The following is a 25399-nucleotide window of genomic DNA, read 5'->3' on the forward strand; positions in this document are numbered from 1 at the left end:
GAGCCACCATCGGTAGGCAGGAGGAATTGCTTCATGGCCTTATGGAGGGGGTCCAAACGTTGGCTGAACGCCATGACCGGACGTTGGACATTTTGCTGGAACAATTCCGCGGGTTGTCTGGGAGGCAGCCTACCATGGTGGTAACCCCACAGCCCCTCAGTAACTCAGCTGTTAGCAGCGCCGTCTCATCGGTCACTCCACCTTCTCGGGTGCCCCGCTTACCTCCCCCGGAACGTTTCAAAGGAGAGCCGAGCACCTGTCGGGCGTTTCTAGCTCATCTTCGAGCTTCAAACCTCCTTCTCCTCAGGTCGTTCCAAGATAGCCTACCTCATCACACTGATGTCCGGGAGGGCTCTCACCTGGGTTACTGCTGTATGGGAACAACAGCCGACCATATGCGTTAGTCTGGAGGGGTTCGTGGGAGAGGTGAAGGTGAAGGTTTTTGATGCCCCGTCCTCTGGGAGAGAAGCTGCCTGAAAGCTAATCCAGCTTCAGCAGGACTTCCGCAGTGGGGCAGACAATGCAGTGGATTTCCGCACATTGGCAGCGGAGAGTGTTTGGAACCAGGAAGCGCTGTTCGATATGTTCCTGCACGGTGTCTCTGAGGAGGTTAAGGACGAGCTTGCAGCTTGGGCGTTACCTATGAATCTCGATTACGGGAACAACAGAGGAAGAGGACATTAGATTTCGCTCGCACGTCCAGGGATTCCACCTTGCCTCCGAGTCATCCCGGAAGTCCCGACGGTCCCGTTGCAGAGAGAACCAGAGGCTTACCAACCTCCCCCAAGTGTCGCCAAAGACGGCCGAGTCATAGCTTCCTGAGCCTATGCAGCTAGACAGAATTGGGCTGTCCCAGCGGAACGGCAATACAGGATCAACACGAAGAGTTGTCTGTATTGCGGGACTCTTGGTCATTTTGTGTCCTTTAAAAGACCAGGCTCACAGGTAGGAGCGAGTACTCTGGTGGTCCACACTTTTCTGCTTCCCTTGCTCGCACCCATTTTCATGCCATTCTGCTGTGGGGAAACCAGTCTAAATCTCTCTGGGTCCTTATTGACTCTGGGGCCGATGAGCACTTTTTGGATTCTTCCCTGGCTTCCGAGCTGAACATCCCCACTCAGCCCCTCTCAATTCCCATGGATGTTAGAGTGCTAGATGGGCGCTCTATAGGCCGGATCACTCAAAATACCACTCCCATCAACCTACAGGTGTCAGGGAATCACAGCGAGACTATTCAGTTTCTGCTCATCAAATTTCCTCAGATTCCAGTGGTTTTGGGATTCTCCTGGATCCAGCGATACAATCCCCTCATCAACTGGTCTACTGGTGCCATCATGGGCTGGAGTCCGTTCTGCCACATCCATTGTCTTCTTGGGGGCTTGGAAGGTGCCCCGGACCTCTCCACCAATCCCAGCGAAGTACCAGAACCCCCAGGGAGGTGTTCAGCAAGGCCCGGGCCACTTCGCTTCCCCCGCACCAACCCTATGACTGCGGGATTGACCTTCTCCCTAGCACCACGCCGCCCCGGGGACATCTATACTCTCTGTTGGGACCGGAGACCAAGTCTATGGAGACCTACATTGTGGACTCCCTAGCTGCAGGATTTATCTGTCCCTCTTCCTCTCCTATGGGTGCGATAAAGGACATGACCCTGCGCCCGTGCATTGACTACCGGCGACTCAATGACATTAAGAACCGTTACCCGCTACCACTCATTTCCTCTACCATCGAACCGCTCCAGGGGGCCACTGCATTTTCCAAGCTGGATCTACGGAACGCCTACCCCCACTCTTCCCCTCCCTACGAGAGGGGAAGAGTGGATGACCGCCTTCATCATGGCCAGAAACCACTACGAGTATCTGGTCATGCATTTTGGCCTCACCAACGACACTGCTGTGTTCCGGGCTCTGGTAAATGATGTTCTCCGCGACATGTTGAACCGTTTCTTCTCCATCTACATTGACGACACACTCGCTCCCCCCAAGAACACGTGCTCCACGTCCGGTGGGCTCTTCAACGCCTTCTGGAGAATCAACTGTTTGTTAAGGCAGAGAAGTGCGAGTTCCATCGTTCCACCATCCCCTTTCTGGGTTACATCATCTCTGCTGGGAGTGTCCAGATGGAGCCCGGTCGGCCCTCCTCAAGACCACCACCAGGTGTCGATGACAAGCAGATCGCCATCGGACCCCGGCTCCCCGGTATCGTCTCGGGCAGAAGGAATGGCTACCACCAGGGATCTGCCCCTCCGGGTGGATCCCGCAAACTCCTCCCCCAGTTTATCGGCCCGTTTCCCATCTCCAAAATGATTAGCCCCTCTGCTGTTCGTCTTCTGTTGCCCCATACCCTTTACATACATCCCACCTTTCATGTGTCCCGAGTTAAACCCATGTCTCGTAGCCATTTGTCTCCTGTTTCCAGGCCCACCCCTCTCCCGTGTCTCATCAATGGCCAACCGCCATACATGGTGAGGCGTCTCCTGAAGGTTCAACCTCGGGGCAGGGAGTTCCAGTACCTGGTTGACTGGGAGGGTTATTGCCCAGAGGAGAGGTGCTGGGTCCCCGCCAGGGACATCCTGGACCCAGGCCTCATTGCGGATTTCTAACGCCAACACCCAGGTCAACCAGGTATGCGCCCAGGTCACACCCTGATCTGTTTCACCTGTCTTTGTGATTGTCTCCACAGGTGTCACCCATCTTCTCCAATTATCCCCTGTGTATTTATACCTTTGTTCTCTGTTTGTCTGTTTCCAGTTTGTTTTGTTTCGTTAAGCCTACAAGCAGTTTTCCCTCCGTTCCTGTCTCTCGATTGTTCCTGTTTTCTTATTTTCCCAGTGTTGACCATTTCTGCCTACCTGCCGTCCTGTACCCTTGCCTCACCTATCTGGATTACTGACTCCTTCCTTCCCTTGACCTGTCTTTTGCCTGCCCCTGTTGGATTAATAAACTGCTGTTACTTCGACATTGTCTTCATCTGGGTCTTACCTGAAACGTGATACACTGCATGTTTCTTTGGCATGCCTAGTTGCCAGGTCTTTTTGTGCTTTAGTCAACTTCTCTATCATTTATAGCCATGCTAAACATTCCTGAAGAATGAAAAAGCTAAACAACAGCAGTTCTATATGTTTTAATAGTTGATATAATATAATACATTGGGTTCTGTCAACAAAATCATAGACAATAATAATAAACAATTAAATCATTATAATCAGTAAACTCTTCAAGCATTGTGTGAGCCTGTCTGACAACTAGCGATTAAATTCTTGCTTCCTCTGTCCTTGTTTCCTCCACTCCTTGCTTCTCCTTGAAAATGCAAGTGCACTCCTCTCCCCAAATGCGCTTTGAGAGTGAGGCAAGGAATGGGATAATCAAAACATATCCTTGATTCTTCTTGTCCTCTCTCCTCACCTCCTTTTCAAAACCCATTGGATAAGGTCAGAGGGGAAGGACCTCTGACCTTCTCATCCAATGGGTTTTGAGAAGGAGACGAGAGAGGATACGACGAATCAAGGAAATTAAATTGACATTCTCCCAGGGACAGAGGAAGTAAGTATTTGACAGGTATTAAAGCCCCCATGCAGTCTTTGTAATTGTACTTATTAAATCATCACTGTATGTCTAAATCACTGTGGTTATTTAATGAAAATAACGGCAAAATATATTTTATAATTTACTTCCCTGATCCTCCTTTGGTACTTGAAATGCTCAGTTTTGTGTGGGCATTAGGAAACAAATTAGAAGATATTTACATACACTAGCTGATAGGATAGTCTGGAGCCCACCCCCTTACCCAGATGAACAGTCATTAGTCTATTATAATCAGGTCACATTGTGACATCCCGATTTGGGCAAAAAGTTCTGTCCCACCTGAACAGGTTGAAATTCCAGGCATTTTTTTCAAATAGCTCTTACACAAATAGGGCATTATTATAATTTCACAAATTCAGTGTGTAATTTCGACCTCATAGAAGGCCCGGGACGATACCAGTACCGCAATACTCGTTAGTTTCGTGTCGCAAACATGTTGTTCTCCAGAGTCACATGTATTTATTTTCCAAGCTATAGCACACAATATGTTAACTACAGCAGGTTTTTAAAGGACCAAAGAGTTATTCACATCCTTGCTTCATTCCAGCTAGTTAGATGTGCAACCGCTGACTAACTATAGGTAGGGGAATATCTCTAGTCTAGCAATAGATACTGTTGCTTTGGCGGTATGGCATCATTGAATGAGTTTACCAATGGTTAGTTAGGTAGCTAGGATATATCAGTCAGCTAACCATTTACAGTTACATCAGTTCATTAATAAGTCAACAGCAATATCCAGGAATTTTACAGGATCAAGTTCAACGTGTAATTCAATTGTTATATTATTAGTATATGATATAAAGACAAACATCAGTATCATAAATGTAAGGGAAGAAAGGTAGTGTTTTACATCACACGATTTTTGCCAAATCTGTGAAGACTCCAAGCATGAGAAATAGTTTAACCTTTTGATTAAACTCGTGAATTATACTTAATGTATCTATGTTCCCCCTTCATATCTTAATGTTTTCACATGAAAAGGCAAATTATTATGAATGACTTTGTAACAGCTCCAAACAGTTGTCCACTACAAGAAATGCTCACTGGTACCCTAGTTTTTTAGAAAGACCCACATACAACACAATGCCACCGTCTCGAGCCGAGCCGCGGTCATTATGTTCAAGTTGTTTTATGTCTATTCATGGGAGCACTCCTGATACAAGCATCATCTAGGGATCTCACATAAACATACAGCTCAACAGTGGAGACCTGCTGGGACCTACAGTATATAAACAGGGGGAGATCTGATGTGCTAAAAACAACAGGATGGTGAGGAAGAGAAACAATTACAACAGCCTGTTCCCACACACTCATCTCAAAAAGAGCCTATTTTCACAGAAAATGCAATTAGATATAGGGTCACATGTCTGTATCACAAACACTCTGACCAATATAATCAAAGTTTCAAAAAAGAAAAATAAAGGGGATCAGAATGATCCATTCTAGCCTATGGGAAAGAGGCGGTATTGTGTGGAGTTCTGCATTTGAGTTCTTTTATTTTTTTCCACGGTTCAATCATTCATTTACAAGCCCCTAAACTTCAATGGTGGACTGATGCAGTTTCCATTAGCCAGATTTGTAAAGCAGAGGTTCTTGGGAAGAGCACATTGTTAGGGCAGATGTTTATAAGTAGTACAGGGACTGGTAAACACAGTGAGCGAAAGAACAAGCCAGAAAATGACAAAGTAAGAGAGAGAGAGAGAGAGAGAAAGAACACAGCCAAGCGAAAGAGGGCACAACGGCACGCACAATGGGTCACCAGGCCATTGTATTTGAGGTTTGGTAGGGCACCGTGAAGTCATGCTTTTTCTTTTTAAATACTTTCCCTATCTTTTTTCTGTAACTGTGTGTACAATATTGTATTTAAGTATGTCTTTCCAGAAGAGGCTTAAGTTTAGCATCCTTTTACTTTAGTACTTTCCTTTTACTAAGATAAACTGGGATTAAGAACCGCCGGTCCAAAGTAATTTACCAGTGTGCATTCTAAATGGCTCTGCTCAAAATTAGTGCACCATATAGGGAATAGTGCCATTTGGGATGTACACCTAGTTTCATTGAATAGTTTTTGGGATCCTACATACGGAGCACCATTTCATGTTTGGCCTCGGAGAGGGGCTCTCAAACACAAGCTCCTTCTGGCATTGTAATAGACATTATGAGTTTGATTCTACTCTTTGAATAAAATGACAAATGTAGGCCTATTGGGACGTGCTGCTTCTTTATAACAGACCTCACTATTTAATTGAGCTATATGTAACAAGTTGCAGCGATGGGACAAGACTGTAACTACCAATTGGATGCCACGAAATTGTGGAGAAAAAGGGGAAAAAAAATGGAAATACATTATAATAATAATACAAAAAAATTAAGAAAATGTCCTTAAAATATCTACAGTAATAGTGGATAAATCGTTTATCACAATATATATTTTTTAAATGTATTGAGACCACACAGAAATGCATTCTAATGGTGCAGCCTCATTATTGGTCAACAAAAGACTGACCATCTCTTGTTGTCAAATTGACTGGGGCCAGCAAATCTCTTGTTGTCACATTGACTTGCAGATTTGCTGGCCCCAGTCAATTTGACAACAAGAGATTTTCTGGCCCCAGTCAATTTGACAACAAGAGATTTTCTGGCCCCAGTCAATTTGACAACAAGAGATTTTCTGACAACAAGAGATTTTCTGGCCCCAGTCAATTTGACAACAAGAGATTTTCTGGCCCCAGTCAATTTGACAACAAGAGATTTGCTGGCCCCAGTCAATTTGACAACAAGAGATTTTCTGGCCCCAGTCAATTTGACAACAAGAGATTTTCTGGCCCCAGTCAATTTGACAACAAGAGATTTTCTGGCCCCAGTCAATTTGACAACAAGAGATTTGCTGGCCCCAGTCAATTTGACAACAAGAGATGTTCTGGCCCCAGTCAATTTCACAACAAGAGATTTTCTGGCCCCAGTCAATTTGACAACAAGAGATTTTCTGGCCCCAGTCAATTTCACAACAAGAGATTTTCTGGCCCCAGTCAATTTGACAACAAGAGATTTTCTGGCCCCAGTCAATTTCACAACAAGAGATTTGCTGGCCCCAGTCAATTTCACAACAAGAGATTTGCTGGTCCCAGTCAATTTGACAACAAGAGATTTGCTGGTCCCAGTCAATTTGACAACAAGAGATTTGCTGGCCCCAGTCAATTTAACAACAAGAGATTTGCTGACCCCAGTCAATTTGACAACAAGAGATTTGCTGGCCCCAGTCAATTTGACAACAAGAGATTTGCTGGCCCCAGTCAATTTCACAACAAGAGATTTGCTGGCCCCAGTCAATTTCACAACAAGAGATGATCAGTCTTTTGTTGACCATAGACTTGAGAAGAATTGGGTTGGAAACATGGGGTTATTTTGTTATAGATAATTTGTAAAGGAAAAACAACAATTCTAGGCTGCTAAATGACAAAAATGTGGACCAATAAAAAGGTTGCACCATTAGAATGCAAAATAAAGTTTTGCGGAAATTGAGAAACACTATGTCCACTACTACTGTAAATAAAAATTTGAGGTAAGAAAAAGCTAAACTTTTTAGGATTATAAACATCCTCCGTAATTTAAGTGGCAGAGCAAAAAGTTATGTTGAGCATTTGAGCAATTTCCTCGCTCTGACACAATAAATATAATTCACATTTACAATAAGACAAGTGATGATTGCATCTATCATAAACTGATATGACCCTAGAAACGCAATACTATAACCAAGAGGGGAATGAGAGATGACATGCATTAAGTTCTACAAATCAAGAGCCCAGCTCTGATGGTGAAAGGTTTTAAAATGAATCAATTAGAGCCAAGGGCCTCAACATGTTATTAACATATAACACAATAAAAACAAAAAGCCTAGAATTGTTATTTTTCCTTTACAAAATATCTATAACAAAATAACCCCATGTTTCCAACCCAATTCTTCTCAAGTCTACAAACCCTAAACAGTCAACAACACTGTCACTTCAAAAGGATGTAGATATGTGGCACTTCCATTCTGACCCATAATTCTATTACATATTCTAGAAGTTATTTTACCTAAATTCTTAAATTCTTAAAACTTCCGTCTTACCCAGTGAGCTCTGATTTCCTTCTTAGAAGTGTTTTTCCTCTCTCTAAAGTGTTAAATGGATGCTTTTACTACTGGTCTTCTCCATGATAACAACTAGGGGACTGAGCAATGGTCAATCGAGACGTTTCCATAGTAACAAGCATCAGCAGCATCTCAAGACAAACTCGGGCATCTTGATCAGTCAGTCACTGTCCGATGAAAAGGCATTGGATGTGTGAAATGTACAATAGAGCACAGTACAAATGAGTAATGCAATAATGACAGACACATTACGGTGTTCATTTCCTAATTAGTAGTATCCTAGGCTAGGTCATTTGTGAGAATTATAATTATATACAATAAAATACGCCTTTGACTCAGCAAGTTTTATCCAAACAGGCCACTTGTCACTTGATGGAATGTCCCCCAAAAACATATTATCTTCATACTTTATTTGGTAGACTCATCCATGCGTGAAGTTACTATAAAAGTTGTTGATTTATGAATGCTTAATACATGCGTAGCCTAATAAAAAGGTTATAAAACAGGACCTACCTGCTTCCATATAAAGGCATCCCTTTCGTTTAACTTCCAAGACACGGCCACATGGATGGTAGACAGTATAACTCCAGTGATAACCGCAGCCCGCATCCGAACCGGGAGCAGCGTGTAGATGACATGGATAAAGAACACCGTCCACCAAATTCCCTCAGAACCACTTTGAGGCTGAACAAGCAGCACCCCGATCACTTGTACAACCAGCACGACTAGAATGACCACATAGCAGACTATCCACATGTGGTCCTGATGAAACCCGTTCCGATTGCACACAACCATCAATATGAGGATAAGTAAGATGGCCAAGGAAAAGACCACCACGTAAGTTATCCTGCATACTCCCCCCGCGCAATGGAATGTCAGCATGACCGCGCACATGAGCACCAAAACGGCCATGAGCATAGTCAAACTGCTCTGGTTGAGCCGGAAAAAGTAACGCTGGTACAGCCTCTCCAACTTCTCCGATTGGAATTTCTTGGATCTGAAAATCTGCATCGCGCTGCTGCAGCACGCAACCATGGAAAGGTGAACTTCAGGCATGAGTTCCTCCTCGGGTTTGGAGCCCTTCACTCTCCGGTCTTCCAAGCCCAATTCCACCGATTTGGGTCTCACTTCCCCGGCTCCATCTGCGTGCCTTGGGGAAGATCGGTTGTTGTTTCGGCTCTCTTCCCCAGTCCCATGCTCTTGCCACGCAGATCTAGACCTAAAACTGACCCTGCTAACCGTTGTCGTGGCTCGTCCTGGTCCGGGCTGCTGTTCGGGATCATCATCTCCTTCCCTCCATCTGCTGTTCGACCGGGCGAGTTTTTTGCTCGGAGATCTAGCCGAGTATGGGCATCCGTTTGCAATAGACTCAGACTCGCCCCAAGCAGATCTGAGCTCAGTCCCTCCCCTCAGACCAGGCGCACCGACTTCGGGCGGGCTCACACTGTTCGATCTGGACATTATATTTCTCAGATAAAAGTCAAAGAAAAAAGCAACACACAGGACCACACACGTGCCTGCTTATAGTCTCCTAGAAAAGCCGAAATCGCGCAAAGTAATGTTCTTGTTACAATGTTGTTACATTGTTACAATGTTTTCTTAAATGACAGGTCTATGACATTCCTGAGAAATCCGTGATGACTGAATTCCGAAAATGTTGAAGTCAATTAAATGTGTCCAGTTAAATGTCCATTATGATAGGGAAATGTATGTCCATGATACTCTTGAAAATGTGACGCATAGGCCTATTGATGACTGGGGATAACTTTGGCCGCAGATGGCAAAATGCTCTTGAAAATCACTTAAAAACAATTAAATTAGATGTCATCTGGGACATATGCTGTAACAACAAACAGACCTCTAGTGTAGAATACATTTCCAGGAGGACTTCGTTTTACATAATTCATTATAATCCAAATATAAACTCTGTATGCAGAAATGTTGTTAATTATAGGCCAAGGCCATGGAATAAAAAGACTATACAACTCCAATAGTTGGCCATACCAACATCTATCATGTTGTGAATCTGTAATACCTCCCCAAGCACTTTCTTTTGCCTTGATGTAAAATGAATTATAAGAAAAAACGTGATGATGTGGGTGACAATCCCACGTCGACGTCAAAGCTACATTAGTTGAGCGTCTCCTTCAATGCTAGAACTGAACCTGTGCATCTCATTGCAGCCTTGTCGATGCTTGGTTGGTTACATCCTAATTGCGAAACCGTCACATCCCGACCCTCACGCGCTTTCATTGACCAGCGGAGGAGAGAAAGACTCGACGTTTAAACACACACAAAAGCCAGAGCATCCCCAAAAAACGTTTCTCCACGGTATTATTACTGCATCTGTATGTCAAACTCTGCCCAGAATTAACGAGCTGTCACGACCACATAACAGCTGACCACCAGCGACTGCACACAAAATCCCTGAAGACTCAATCTGGTGTTGATCCATACGATTCATGCAGCACACATCACCCAACGTTACCACCGCGTTTGGTCCTAGTTCAACCCCTTTTTGGATTCCTGCGACGTCGAATAACACAACAGACTGACCAGAAGAAGAAACAATTCTGAGCGTACTCCTAGTGGGCTATGATAGGGAGTCATGCATTGTACGCTATTGATCAGGCAGGCATCGGACGGTTTATTACCATTGCTGGTTGCTGTTAGGTTTTCATTCAACCAAGTCTGATTCCCAAAATCAGCCGTTTGCTCATTCCCATTGGATATGCGCGAGTATGACTTTCACTTTAAAGCTTTTCATTGGCTTTCGACCATGTCAGTTGGAGATGCGACTCCTGCGCGTTCTCCCCCGCATTTGGATGAATGGGCGGGTCTGTGATCACAGCTGGACCTTAAACGCAAACGATTAACCCCTAAAGTTCTGCTGAACCCACATGTTTTCTATTTGGTGTTGTATATTGACATGTACATCGAAATACCTAATTGATTACATGGGTGTGACTTCTGCCACTCTGGTAACTGAGGGACAGTTTCCATTTTTATGGTCTAGACTTGGGCCTGGAGGAGACTGCTATGCATTTCAAATCAAATCAAATTGTATGGATCACATACACATATTTAGCAAATGTTATTGCAGGTGTAGTGACATGTTGACAGCCCTGTTCCTTGCAAGTCAGTGTAATTATTGAGTCAATGGTCAAGGTATTTGTTGAATTGGTGAGATATTGGTAAGCTGAGCATTATGTTGAGCAAATCTTTATTCTAGGGTTTGTTGTGATACTGTAATGACTATCCAGGCCTGTTCTCTCTGTTACAAACAGCTATGTGTACTCGGGGGTGTTCTCCTGAGAGGAGCTCTCTGGCACATGTATAGCTCTATCTCTTCTATATGGCATTAGAAAACCAGAAACCCAAGATCCCAACCCCACCAAGTCACAGTTTTATATATCCTATGTTCTTTGTCTTTGATCACCTCATAAACCAATTGCATGAATTACAACCAGGAGAGACAATATGCTACTGTGTCAACTATCTATATCGTGTTGCAGGCAGCGCGTCCTAAGAACAGCTTGTTCTAAATGTGGCCATTTTATTTTATAAGCCTTGTAATGACACTGGCTGTGTGTCAATTTACGTATTATTTAACCTAACGTCTTGAAAGTCGGATAGTGTATCTGTTTCCTCGCCAGGGACAGTACATTCTGGAAACAAGCGTAACAGGATCACTGAAACACACACAATAGGAGAAACATGATCACTGGGTTCAACATAAGAGAAAGGCATTATGGCATACAGTATCGCTGCCTTTGTTGGTGAGCGAAACAAAAGGCTTAGAACAAAACAAACACAAACACACACTGTAGGTAAGTGCACCGTGCCTGTGATGTGTCTTACTCACAACCTTACTCTCGTGGCTGTCATTCAAGCATAAGAAACTACATATACCAGCTCATTCACTCTAATGGTTCATGACAGTTGTGACAGTTACAGTGAGGTCCAAGAGGTATTTGGACAGTGACACATTTGTTGTTGTATTGGCTCTGTAGCTGTTTGTGCTTCTGTATTTTTCTCACTCATCGTTATTCACAATTCATTCAGAGCTATCCGTAATCATGGTAAAAACATATTCTATTCTTATTTACAATAAGAGTGACTCCAAAGTGACTCCAAAATGACACAATATGTTATTTACCAATTAATTTCTATTGGTCACAAAATAAAATAAAATGAAACAAAACCAAAACAAACAGTAAATGCTTCCAACAAGTTTGTCGAGTCACAAGCTTGATGTAATCATTGCATGCTATGAATATGGGACAAAATACTACACTTTTTACTACTTTAATATACATATAAGTGAATTTGTCCCAATACTTTTGGTCCCCTAAAATGGGGGGACTATGTACAAAAAGTGCTGTAATTTCTAAACGGTTCACCCAATATGGATGACTATACCCTCAAATTAAAGCTGTCAGTCTGCAATTTAACTTCATAGTCATTGTATCATTTCAAATCCAAAGTGCTGGAGTACAGAGCCAAAACAACAACAAAAAATCTCACTACGCCAATACTTTTGGATCTCATTGTATATTACTGTAGGAATCACAGTGAGGATTAAACCTGTATTCAATGGGGATTTGGGAAATGTGAGACTCCCCCCACATCTTCCTCTTCCATTGGAAACCGATGCCTTTGCATGTACCTGGATATACCAAAAATACAGAGACCCTGGCCTGCATGCAGCATCAGCATGTGTTTCTGTCCTCTGTGTTGATGGTTATCTATTGGGAATAAGGTCAATATTGAACAACAGGAATCTGATTATGGGATCAAATTATTTTGCAAATGTGTGTAGTTCAGTCCTTGGGCTGTTCTTGTCTATTGATGTTCTGTATTATGTCATGTTTCATGTTTTATGTGTTTTATGTGGACTCGAGGAAGAGTAGCTGCTGCTTCAGCAACCGCTAATGGGGATCCTAATACAATACTAAACAGTCATCCACACCTGCACTGGAACCTGCAAAAAAATGTACTGAATAAAAGTATTTACCAAGGGTGAAAGGGTCCAACATTAGCATACATAGCTTTGGTGTAGAACACTACTGCCATCATGTGAGAGGTAAAATAATAACACACTTAAGAAAACAGACCGTAGGGACAGACAGACAGACAGACAGACAGACAGACAGACAGACAGGACAGACAGGACAGACAGGACAGACAGGACAGATATACAACACAAGTACACTAATTGGATCACAGATGTCCATATAGATGTAGATCATCAAAACAAGATTCAAAATACAGAAAAAACAGGAAATCTCTTTTGCTTCCTTGTTAAGTTTATTGTAAATATATAGTTATATAACTAATCATACTTATACAAAGTCTGCTGGTTCCATGCAAAACATTTTTTTTATCAAAAAGATCAACATACTGTAGTTTTGTTTAGTAGAACCAGTGTGTAGAGTAGTATTGTGGCATGCTTTTTCCATACTGTAAGTTATACCAAAGTATCATCACTTCGAAGGATGAATGGACATTTATTTCCTCCTACATGCAATTTTACAGAGTTGCACTCCTGCCTCTAGAGGAAGTTTCCAACAATCCTGGCCATGCTTACAAAACATCCTCCGATACCGTAGGCCCAGGGCAATGTTAAATCAAGTTAGTTGGGATGTTGGGTAGTTGTTCATGTACTAAAGGCATCTTCAGTTCACCTTGCTGCTCATCTCTTTCATAAGAGTGTAGACTACATGTTAGGCCAACAAAGAACAGAAACATAGGAACTCAACTATCAGGACAGCAGGACATTTTAAGAATGGGAGGGAAACAAACATTATGTCGGGGAAGAATCCCTTGCAAAGTTTAGGCCTTTCACAGCGTAATTCAGGATATAATAAACATACTGTTACACATCCCAAAGAGCATCAGGGCAATACCAGTGTCAGGCAACTCCTGATCAATGTCTAAAACTGCATGCAGTGAGATGCAGTCCCACAGACATGGAAGCAAAAGGGTGATCACTACTCAAACACAACCTTAACACTTTCTAGTAAGTTAAAGTCCACAAAATCTAGTTTATCTTTCACATTGGTTCTACAACAATTTATTAGGCAAAACTAAAACCAAATTATTTGAGTTTTCAGTGTTAATGCAGTGCAGTTACTGTTTGCATCCACATTGATAACCGTTACGGTTTTACATTTTACTCATATGCAAAATGCTTTCTCAGTTACCTTCTCCTGAGTCAGAGGTGGATGAATACTCTGAACCACACACACGCAAATGCCTGACTCTACATTATTAGATTTAAAGAGCCAGTCCGCAGTTGAAACATTAACAAAGCAGGCACCCCACAACTGTTTTGGTAAAAAGCTGAGGATTGGAGAAATGTAACAACTTTCACATTCATAGACAGGGCTATGGATACAAGGACTGATCATCCATGATATCAAAATTATGTTTTGAGTTTATACAGTGTTTGTTTATATTTCTATTTTTAACAAATATTGGAGTAAAACAAGCTTATATTTTGGGTTCTGATGGGGTACAACAGTTGAACTAAGCTCATAAGGCATTTATAAGTTATATTCTTCAAGATACAATAGGTATATAGCTTTAATTTATAAGTCAAAAATAAATGTAGCAACTGCAGATTGCCTCTTTAAGTCATTGGAAATGCAGGACTACAAGCTCTCTAATCTAATGGACTCGTGTCCATGCAAGCGTCCTGTTTTTATATTATTATTTTTTACATGTAACCTTTAATTAACTAGGTAAGTTAGTTAAGAAGAGATTCTTATTTACAATGACGGTCTACACCGGCCAAACCTGGACGACGCTGGGCCAATTGTGCGCCGCCCTATGTCCCATAGGGTCAATCACGGCCTGGATCACGGCCTGGAACCAGGGTGTCTGTAGTGACGCCTCTAGCACTGAGATGCAGTGCCTTAGACCGCTGCATCACTCGGGAGCCCAGTGTCTGACAGTGCATGTCCTGGCACCCTACTGTAGTTCAGAACAAACAGTCAATAGATAAAGTGTGTGTAAGTATTGGCTCATTTGTGGTTAACCCTTCAAAATGTTTTCCAGGCAATGTCCACCAGTGTCTTGGTCCAACATCACACCATGACAATTTGAGAACCACCTTAAGTTTAAAGCTTGAGTAAATAAATTAGTTCCCTCAGAAAATATACACAAGAAAGCAAAGTAACTGTAAAACTGGTTGGCTTATCAACATACTATCCACTCTAGGTCATGGAGGCCTACCCCTACTTCAAACAAAGATTTACAAATCAATAACCAACCTACAATCAACATAATATGATTCTAAACAAACCCAAATGGTCCAAATTATTAACAAATATTGTCAATGCAAAAAATCCAAAACATAAGAGCAAAAAGCTATCTTATGACAATAAGCACTGAATTACTGCAGTTAGTTGAGCATTTGAAAATAAGTATTGGAAAACAAAACTATGTAAAGCACAGAATAAAGAAAAGCTTTATTACACCAAATGGAATGTGATCAGAAGTTCTGCAGGTGAAAAATCTAGTCGCAGAAATAAATTACTTAAACAGGCATAGTCCTCCGTTGAGTCAGACAAATATGGAACCCTCCATCCATCCATCCTAACAAAGGACAACTATTCATTAGAGCACAAAGCATCGTAGCATCCCAAATGGCACTATTCCCTAAATAGTACTATATAGGGAATAGGCTTCCATTTGGGATGCAACCAGTGATAGAATGGAGGTGGGGGGGGGGGGGGTTCTAGTGTTTGTCTTCCACTGAACTATGAGAGAAGAGGGCATTGATTGTATCAGTGCATTCAGCACATTCTGCTGCCTCTCAAAGGGGCCAGTGCAACGGAACTGGATCATCATCACATTTACAAAACAGTTTTTGAGTAAGTAGTATTTTGATAACATGGTAACTGCATTTACTTACAAAGAAAACGAAAAGCAGTTGGTATATTGTAAATGACAAGAGCATCTTAATAGCCAGGCAACAGCCCAAAACCGAACCAACTGATTAGCAAGAACCATTGTTAGATCGATCATCCCCATTCCCCATGTTATTTTCTTGATCTGAAAAAGAGTTGAGTTTCTTGGTATTTCAACAAGCAGACATATTTAATTGGTCAGGCATGTTTTTTCTTTTTTTTAAGGTTATCTCGTCTTTTTCCACTCCTCCCTGTGGCATGACGTGATCAGTCTGCCAAGCCTCCTCCCCATGGCATGATGTGATCAGTCTGCCAAGCCTCCTCCCCATGGCATGATGTGATCAGTCTGCCAAGCCTCCTCCCCGTGGCATGATGTGATCAGTCTGCCGTGTGTTTGCTGTGTTTACTCTGTTTTGTACTCTTCCACGTGGGCCAGGACTTTCTTTCTCTGACGCATCATGTGGAAGTAGAGCTGGGGAAACACTGGGGAAACACCGGGAGGACAACATAGTCAGATAAAAAAAAACAAGAAACCATAGAATCATATGCAGAATTAAGTAGACACCTTAAAACATATTTATGAGTTATTTCACAACATTTAAAAAGCCCACATCTAGACAAGCAAGCACTAAGTGCAAGGTAGAGCATTAGAATTCACAGCGCAAAGCATCTTAATGTGAATTGTAATGCATTACTTCACACTTAGTGCTCGCTTGTCTAGATGTTCGCTTTTTGTAATTCATGAAATGCATCTCCCCTACATACTCAATCCAACACATCACTGGTGTACCACTGAAATAGTAAATCAGTGATGTATTGTAGCGAGTAGGAAGGGGAGATGCAATGTGGCGAGAGACAGAGAAAGAGAGAAAGACAGAGACACTTACGTGGAATGTAGGAGACCATAGTGAGGATGAGGAAGGAGTAGTAGTCGAAGGAGAAGTTGTACTTGTTAGGTAGAGTGACAGAGTAGAGACCTGTCTTCTGCACATAGGGCAGGGCTGCATAGATGGTCAGCAGCTCACCTGTCACTCCCATAGGATACAGCACTAGGAAGAATGTGTACCTGGAGATCGGATGGAAGGAGTACATTTCAATATGGACATGTACAATATCCAGATTGAAAGAGGCTGCAATATCACTACTGTAGCAAATTAATTCTGCTGACTTTCAATTCATGGTGACAGTGGTGGTGGCCCAGATCTTGTGCCGCATGTTGTTTGTGCAACTGCATATTCTAATAGGGACTGGGGAAGCATGTTCTGATAGGGACTGGGGAAGCATGTTCTGATAGGGATTGGGGAAGCATGTTCTGATAGGGACTGGGGAAGCATGTTCTGATAGGGACTTGGGAAGCATGTTCTGATAGGGACTGGGGAAGCATGTTCTGATAGGGACTGGGGAAGCATGTTCTGATAGGGACTGGGGAAGCATGTTCTGATAGGGACTGGGGAAGCATGTTCTGATAGGGACTGGGGAAGCATGTTCTGATAGGGACTGGGGAAGCATGTTCTGATAGGGACTGGGGAAGCATGTTCTGATAGAAAACTACTCCTCCCAGACGTGTTCATTTGTTGTCATGCCCAAGTTCAGACTCTTGTTTTCTCATATTGCTTTCACAATATTCATAAAAAATGCTTCTATTTAATATTTTGTCCATATCGTGCAGCTCCTCTACCTGTCATGTACCACAAACTGTCTTTATGAAGTCAACTGAAGGTGAAAAGAGTGAAGCACCACAACATTGGCTGACATTAGAAGAATCATCATCATCATTTGCTACCAGGCAACAAAAGGTCCTCCCCAATGAGTAGGCCTTTGTTGCCATGGTTGAGACTGAGAAAACACATTATGGATGGAGTGTCGTACACGCCCAGGTTTCTTTATATACAGCCCCGTATAACTCTGTTATGAACATATACAGTGCCTTCATAAAGTATTCATACCCCTTGATGTATTCCACATTTTGTTGTGTTACAGCTTGAATTCAAAATTTATGAAATATATATATATTTTTTTCACCCACAATACCCCATAATGACAAAGTGAAAACATGTTCTTGGAAAATTCAGGCTGTAACACAACAAAATGTAGAATGTCAGTATGACTACTTCCTGAAGGCACTATATAATGACAGCAGGAATGGCATAACGATTTTTTTTAAAGGGATTAAAAACATTTTCTTTACTAGATATCTTATAATTTCTGACATTTGGAAGACATTTGTTTGTCAACTTGTCTAGGCCTATAATAATTAGAAGGCAACTCTTCTGTCATTACATGTTGCCCTGGAACAGGGTTACCCAACCCTCTCCTCGGGGCCCACCCAGACATTTCACATTTTTGTTTTAACCCTAAACTGACACACCTGATTCGATGGGTCAAAGCCTTGATGATTTGTCAAGACTAATTGAATCAGGTGTGCCAGTTTATGGTTAAAACTAAAAGGTGAATAATCTGGAAGGGCCCTAAAAAGACTAAATAAAGTCTAACTCACTACAACAATGCCTTAAATCGATAGAAAAAACACATCAATTATCTAATTGAAATCAACAAAGTTCTCTCTCTTATGTCTGCTTATCTCGCGGAGGGAGGACGTTTAGGGACCGGGGAGAAAATGCAATAATCTGAAACAGCTAAAAGATTTTCAGTGGAAGATTTCCAAATGACATCAGTTTGACCGGTTATAAGGATATGAAACCTGTGAAAACAATCCAACACGTTTCTGATAATAGTTCAGTTCGTATTAGATGCATATTTTATTTGCTGTGAGCTTTTATGTCGCAGAAAAGATAGGCCGTTTACACGCGGTTCTTAACTGCGCAGTCACATTCTCTCAAGATGCTTGCACCCCTACTTCCACCGTCTCGGAATGACAGAGACTCTAGTGTAAAGCATCAAAGAACTTCCCCATCGTTAATACCAATCGACATGGCGGTATGTCTCATACATTGACAGTGAATAGAGGGCTGTGTACAGTATTTAAACCCACACATTAAATAATCAGGTGAGCATTACATAAAATTGTACAGGTAAAATGTCAGCCTTCCGCATCTGCTGTGCTGACAACAAAATCACACAAAAATTATCAATGGAAATCAAATTTATCAACCCATGGTTCTGGATTTTGAGTCACACTCAAAATTAAAGTGGAAAACCACACTACAGGCTGATCCAACTTTGATGTAATGTCCTTAAAACAAGTCAAAATGAGGCTCAGTAGTGTGTGTGGCCTCCACGTGCCTGTAAGACCTCCCTACAACACCTGGGCATGTTCCTGATGAGGTGGCGGATGGTCTCCTGAGGGATCTCCTCCCAGACCTGGACTAAAGCAAGACATGATGTCCCAGATGTGCTCAATTAGATTCAGGTCTGGGGAACGGGCGGGCCAGTCCATAGCATCAATGCCTTCCTCTTGCAGGAACTGCTGACACACTCCAGCAACATGAGGTCTAGCATTGTCTTGCATTAGGAGGAACCCAGGGCCAAGAGCACCAGCATATGGTCTCACAAGGGGTCTGAGGATCTCATCTTGGTACCTAATGGCAGTCAGGCTACCTCTGGCGAGCACATGGAGGGCTGTGCGGCCCCCCCAAAGAAATGCCACCCCACACCATGACTGACCCACCAACAAACCGGTCATGCTGGAGGATGTTGCAGGCAGCACAACGTTCTCCACGGCGTCTCCAGACTCTGTCACGTCTGTCAAGTGCTCAGTGTGAACCTGCTTTCATCTGTGAAGAGCACAGAGTGCCAGTGGCGAATTTGCCAATCTTGGTGTTCTCTGGCAAATGCCAAACGTCCTGCACGGTGTTGGGCGGTAAGCACAACCCCCACCTGTGGACGTTGGGCCCTCATACCACCCTCATGGAGTCTGTTTCTGACCGTTTGAGCAGACTCATGCACATTTGTGGCCTGCTGGAGGTAATTTTGCAGGGCTCTGGCAGTGCTCGTCCTGCTCCTCCTTGCACAAAGGCAGAGGTAGCGGTCCTGCTGCTGGGTTGTTGCCCTCCTACGGCCTCCTCCACGTCTCCTGATGTACTGGCCTGTCTCCTGGTAGTGCCTCCATGGACACTATGCTGACAGACACAGCAAACCTTCTTGCCACAGCTCACATTGATGTGCCATCCTGGATGAGCTGCACTACCTGAGCCACTTGTGTGGGTTGTAGACTCCGTCTCATGCTACCACTCCAGTGAAAGCACCGCCAGCATTCAAAAGTGACCAAAACATCAGCCAGGAAGCATAGGAACTGAGAAGTGGTCTGTGGTCACCACCTGCAGAACCACTCCTTTATTGGGGGTGTCTTGCTAATTGCCTATAATTTCCACCTGTTGTCTATTCCATTTGCACAACAGCATGTGAAATTTATTGTAAATCTGTGTTGCTTCCGAAGTTGACAGTTTGATTTCACAGAAGTGTGATTGACTTGGAGTTACATTGTGTTGTTTAAGTGTTCCCTTTATTTTTTTGATCAGTGTGTGTGTGTGTGTGTGTATGTATATATATATATATACACACACACATATATACACACACACACGTATATATATGTATATGTATATACACATGTACAGTGGGGCAAAAAAGTATTTAGTCAGCCACCAATTCAAAATAAATTCATAAAAAAATCCTACAATGTGATTTTCTGGATTTTTTTCCTCATTTTGTCTGTCATAGTTGAAGTGTACCTACGATAAAAATTACAGGCCTCTCATCTTTTTAAGTGGGAGAACTTGCACAATTGGTGGCTGACTAAATACTTTTTTGCCCCACTGTATATACAGTACCAGTCAAAAGTATGGCCCATAGAAACACATTAAATAACATGAATAAATTATAATAATAAATCATAAGGAATAAGGTTTTGAAGTGTCTGTCCTATAGCTATAACCCCCTTTTTGAATTTAACACACAAAGTAATTCTACAGCACTTCTTTCCAATGTGAAGTGAGTGCCTCTCTCATTCAGTTGGCCAAAAGGAGGAGCGGGGAGCTTTTCTTACCGTGCCCATTTGATGAGGTAGGGCAGGTGGTTGAGCAGACTGAAGGTGTAGAAGGAGTAGCGGATGATCTCTGTAATGGTCCAGGCCGATACAAAGAGCAGGACACTGTCTTCACTCTGGACCTGGGATCAGACAGGACAAACAGACAGGGGTGAGACTGGGCAGACAATTCAAAGCTAGCATGCAATAGCTTGTAGTAGATTCATTCAACTGGAAGACCGAGGGGTTATAGCAGAACCGTGCAGTTTGTTGCACCAACTACACTACGCTGTAACTCTGCATGTCATGGGAGAGAGAAAATTGTAAACACAAGATTTTAAAGCAAAAGTCAGTCTCTGTAAATTAACATAGTTGCAAATACTCAAAACACACATTGGCAGTAGAGCGTTTCAGACCTTACAAACATGTTAGTGTTATTCATCCTATTGGCTTCAAGCATGTTCACTATTTCAGGCTCACAGACCTTAAGGCATCAGCAAGTCTCTTTCTTTGGGATGAAGACAACATCGAGGGGCATTGATCCCCTGAAACCATGACCACATATTATAAAGTTGGAATATTTCTTACTGTCTCACTCCGTAATATTTTAGCTTTCAAATGTTCAAATTCACAGTGCTGATTCATCCTGATATTCCAACAGATCAAACAAGCTAAACTTATCTGGAAAATAAATGGCTAGTTCCATAATTGGTGAATGGGGGGCTGAATGATTAGATGAAGAAGAGATGTACCTCTCGGACGCTGTGCGTCACAGCCCAGGTGAGGAAGACCCGAGACAACACCTGGAACCCCGTTAGAACCACAGAGGATGGAACGATCCCTGGAGCAGGAGAACACAGCATGATCATCACATTAGAAGATATGTATTGTATCACCTCAAAACACAGCTTTACCACTTCACAACAGTGATACTGAGCAAAATACATGATGATAAGAAAAGAGAAGACATATTTTAAATTTGTGCAAAAGTATGTCAAGTGTTGGACTATTAATTCGTAGACAGCACACAAAAGCTGATATAAGATAGCGAAAAATATAGCACACCAATTCCAGTTACAAAATTCATTGTATTACACTGACTAAGCTGTGGGCTACATGTGTGTAGTGTCTAGATTTTCCCAGCAGAGGGCAGCACATGTCCAGACAGAGAAAGACAGCTGCAATAATGAAGGTAAGGGTTAGCCTCAAATCCCAGATAATTAGTGGACTGTGAACCGAGAGTGCAACGAACACAATGGAGCAGGGCCATGCTCGTTATCACATTAGTACCATCAGGCCAGGCTTATCTTAGCAGCCTGGAAAGGCTATCTCTATCTGAGGCAATGGCTCTCAGTAGGGCTTATGTCCACATGACCGGTAGAGACTACACAACTTTGACCATGAGAAGAGGGAGGAACTTCAACTTACCCACTGCACAGTGCAATATCTGAACGGAAATAAAAATAAAAACACTCAGCATAAATACAGTCACACCATATGGTCAGTGTAAATACAATTAATTGCATAAAGTATCTCCACACAGATTGTCAGTACATGAGTTTGAGACTAATTGACTTTTTTTTAATGTATGCAATTATCATATTGCTCTTTAGTGAATCAAGGTTAAATATGGCAATAAGATGTAGTCTGTCAATCCTATGATAGTGGATATGAACACCAAGACAGTTCATTCTACTGGTTAAGGACTAGATAAATGCCAGTACACTAGTCAAAACATAATCACTGGAAATGCCCAGTGTTTAAAGGTGTTTTTATGAATGGAGGGAGTTGGAATAAGAGCAACATGTAGACTGAGCTTGGGTTCCACTAGGCCTAATCCCTTCCCTCTGTGTTACAGTGTGGCTGGAGAGGATCACACTAACACCCTTCTAGGCCTCTGTGCTGTCTGTAAGTAGCACAGAGGTGGGAGCGGGGGAAGGCCAAGGCCAGTCATTGTGGAGGAGTTTCTATTTAAAAATACATCAGTGCTATGTGCTTGAACATTCCTGCCATTAAGTTATATTTATACAGTAGGGGACTTACCAAATGCACCACACACAGAGAGCGATTAGGGGCTGTCCTGTTAAGTGCTCTGAATAAAAGCCCAGATTTTGTTCAGTGGGGAGAAACCATTTTGTAAGGAAGTGACATAAAGGGGGCTCTACCTGAACTTGTCAAATAAGAAAAAGTATACAGATTTCCATTTTACTAGTGTACCTAATGAACATGACCCAGGTCTGACCCTGAGGCCCTACAACAGAGACTTGGCCTACATCCACTCACCTCTAAGAGTGCACCGGTCTGGAAAAACTTCAGGGGTTTCTCTATAGAGAAGTACAGGCCGTGGTAGCTGCCTCTGACAAGGTACGCCCGCACCAGGCCCACAGCAATGACCAGCCAGCTGGAAGAACACACACATTTCATGTTTATTTCAGTTATTTAGCCAGGATAGTCTACTCTGTAACAACTGGTTCTATTTTCTAGGGAGTTCTGGGTGGAAATACATTTCTGGTATCAAATAATAGCCTCAGTTTACTCTTAGAGGACAGGGTAAAGCAAAACAGTCCAACCACACAGAACGTAGGCCTAATACATAGATGGAAACAGCATCTGCACAGTCATATTCTTGAACAGTCGTGATTGGTAGGAGTGACAGGTTTTGAACGTGATAGATATTAATCTACTAAAGTTAGTAATAGAAACTGAGCAGGCTATATAGCCCCTGAAAAGGCACGATGTAGCCATTGTAGCTGGTGCTCAATAAACAGAGCAAGTATCACAGAGGGAAAGTATCACCTCACCAGACAGGAACGGGAGAGGGAGGGTATACTGTAACGTCACCTAACTTGTTAGGACAGGAGCGCATCCAGCATTTTGCACTTGTGCAATTTCTTTCACAACAACTTGTATCATAATGCTGAGTGAAATCAGAAATACTGTCATAACTTTTTTTGCCAAAACAGTTTTTATTTTTTACTATAAATAGTTAACAAATGGTGGTTGCAAAACTACATGCAGTACGCATAAAGAACAATAGCTATTACTGTACATAATTACATCCTTTTAAAAATTATATATATTACATACAGTACCAGTCAAAAGTTTGGACACACCAACTCATTCAAGGGGTTTTCTTTATGTTTACTATTTTCTACATTGCAGAATAATAGTGAAGACATCAAAACCATGAAATCACACATATGGAATAATGTAGTAACCAATAAAGTGTTAAAGAAATCAAAATATATTTTAGATTCTTCAAAAGTAGCCATCTTTTGCCTTGATGACAGCTTTGCACACGCTTGGCATTCCAAGAGTGTGCAAAGCTGTCGTCACATGCTTGGCATTCTCTTGAGAGAATGGCCTCTTGAGAGAATGCCAAGAGGGTGCAAAGCTGTCATCAAGGCAAAAGGTGGCTACTTTGAAGAATCTAAAATCTAAAATATATTTTGATTTGTTTAACACTTTTGGGGTTACTACATGATTCCATGTGTTATTTCATAGTTGTGATGTCTTCACTATTATTCTGCAATGTTATTTCATAGTTGTGATGTCTTCGCTATTATTCTGCAATGTAGAAAATAGTAAAAATAAAGGAAACCCCTTGAATGAGTAGGTTTGTCCAAACTTTTGACTGATTATTTACGCGATTACAGTTGCAACTCTAGGCAACATAGCTAATTGCGGTGTTTTGTAGGCGCGCACTAGAACTAACTGTAACCAAAGACAGACAATTGATACATTTCAGATGGAGGCTGTTACAAAGTAACAACACATTAGTTCTGTCCACATTAATGATGTGCTGCAATGTCGCTGAAGGCAGCACAATGAAACGAGTTATCGACAACGTGTTGCCAGCGAAGCAGAGTTGTTCACATGGGAATGATTTAATCATTAGCCTGTCATTATTTCCAAAATACAAGCATTATTGAGCAAAATGGCCAGAAAAACAGTTCGGGGATCGAGTTTCGTAGCAGGCACGAGCCTTCCCATGACATTAATCATGACAGCTCATGCACGCTTGCACCCCATTCTCGTCAAACAGGAAGTGTATCAGAATTGTGTACATACCCAGCTGTCATAACCACGTTATATATAACCAGATACGCCGTAGCCAGGGCACCCGGTCCCCTCTTTTTCTTCGGGGCCACATCACTGTGAGCCGTCTTCGTGGTCCCCATAGCAGGTGCTGACATGACTGAACCCCACTTGGCGCTGCCCGATTAGTGTGCCAGATGCCTAGAAAATAGCAATCAGGCAGAGCTACTCTTCCAATCAGTCCACCAAATCAGGAAATGCAAGGCGTAAACTGGGCCTGCGCAATATTTTACGGGACCAGCAGCCCGCGCCCCCTACCGAAACATCACCGTGAACAGTTTACCTTAGCTTAGTGATTGCTTTTGAGTTGTTAATGCCGTAGATTTGTATGGATTTTTGTCACAAAACAAACAAAAATACTGTGCGTATCGGATAGCCCATATTTCGAATTACAATAAATCATAAATATCGTTATGGTTCTTTATGCACCACTGTTGCTGCATGTTGTTCTTTATGTGTGGTAATGTACGTAATGTTTTTTCGAACCATTCCATTTTTAATATAAGCCTTAGAAATAAGAGGAAAGGAACAATGGAATATTCACGTACCTCTTCCACCCACTGGTGGCAGTGTTACACCAGAAAAAAAAACTATTTTAAAGGGTCATAAGAGGTGTATTTGTATTTGCCTGCACATTATACATTTGAATGTAGAAATGCATAAATGTTTCATTTGCGTTCTTTAATTA

General features: G+C 42.3%; 2 protein-coding genes across 3 annotated transcripts in view; both read right to left on the reverse strand.

The window, feature by feature from the left end:
- The window catches only part of LOC135519315 (adenylate cyclase type 5-like), a 140194-nt gene extending 129804 nt beyond the window's left edge, over positions 1–10390 (reverse strand). For both annotated transcript variants that reach the window (XM_064944482.1, XM_064944481.1), the window contains exon 1: positions 8227–10390. In XM_064944482.1, the coding sequence (XP_064800554.1) occupies positions 8227–9174 (948 nt within the window). In that variant the 5' untranslated portion in view covers positions 9175–10390. The remainder of the gene's footprint in view (positions 1–8226) is intronic.
- A 4774-nt stretch (positions 10391–15164) lies between these two features.
- Positions 15165–24919, reverse strand: LOC135519316 (very-long-chain (3R)-3-hydroxyacyl-CoA dehydratase 2-like). The gene is made up of 7 exons (XM_064944483.1): positions 24685–24919; positions 22897–23014; positions 22042–22060; positions 21366–21454; positions 20635–20756; positions 16517–16695; positions 15165–16112 (listed from the first exon to the last, which is right to left on the reverse strand). The coding sequence occupies exons 1-7, from the start codon at positions 24807–24809 to the stop codon at positions 16033–16035; spliced, it is 732 nt and encodes a 243-aa protein (XP_064800555.1). The 5' UTR covers positions 24810–24919; the 3' UTR covers positions 15165–16032.
- Between the last annotated feature and the right edge of the window lie 480 nt (positions 24920–25399).

The sequence above is a fragment of the Oncorhynchus masou genome, chromosome 29 (genome assembly GCF_036934945.1).
Source record: "Oncorhynchus masou masou isolate Uvic2021 chromosome 29, UVic_Omas_1.1, whole genome shotgun sequence".
NCBI lineage: Eukaryota > Metazoa > Chordata > Actinopteri > Salmoniformes > Salmonidae > Oncorhynchus > Oncorhynchus masou.

Bases quoted from the DNA above. Each gene is read 5' to 3' on its own strand.
- LOC135519316 (XM_064944483.1), bottom strand. From the start codon at position 24,809: ATGTCAGCACCTGCTATGGGGACCACGAAGACGGCTCACAGTGATGTG. The intron at 16,696-20,634 runs GTAAGAAAAGCT...TCCGATCTCCAG, and splicing joins TACCTCATCAAATGGGCACG to GTACACATTCTTCCTAGTGC. The intron at 16,113-16,516 runs GTAAGTGTCTCT...GTGTTTCCCCAG, and splicing joins TATGGTCTCCTACATTCCAC to TGTTTCCCCAGCTCTACTTC.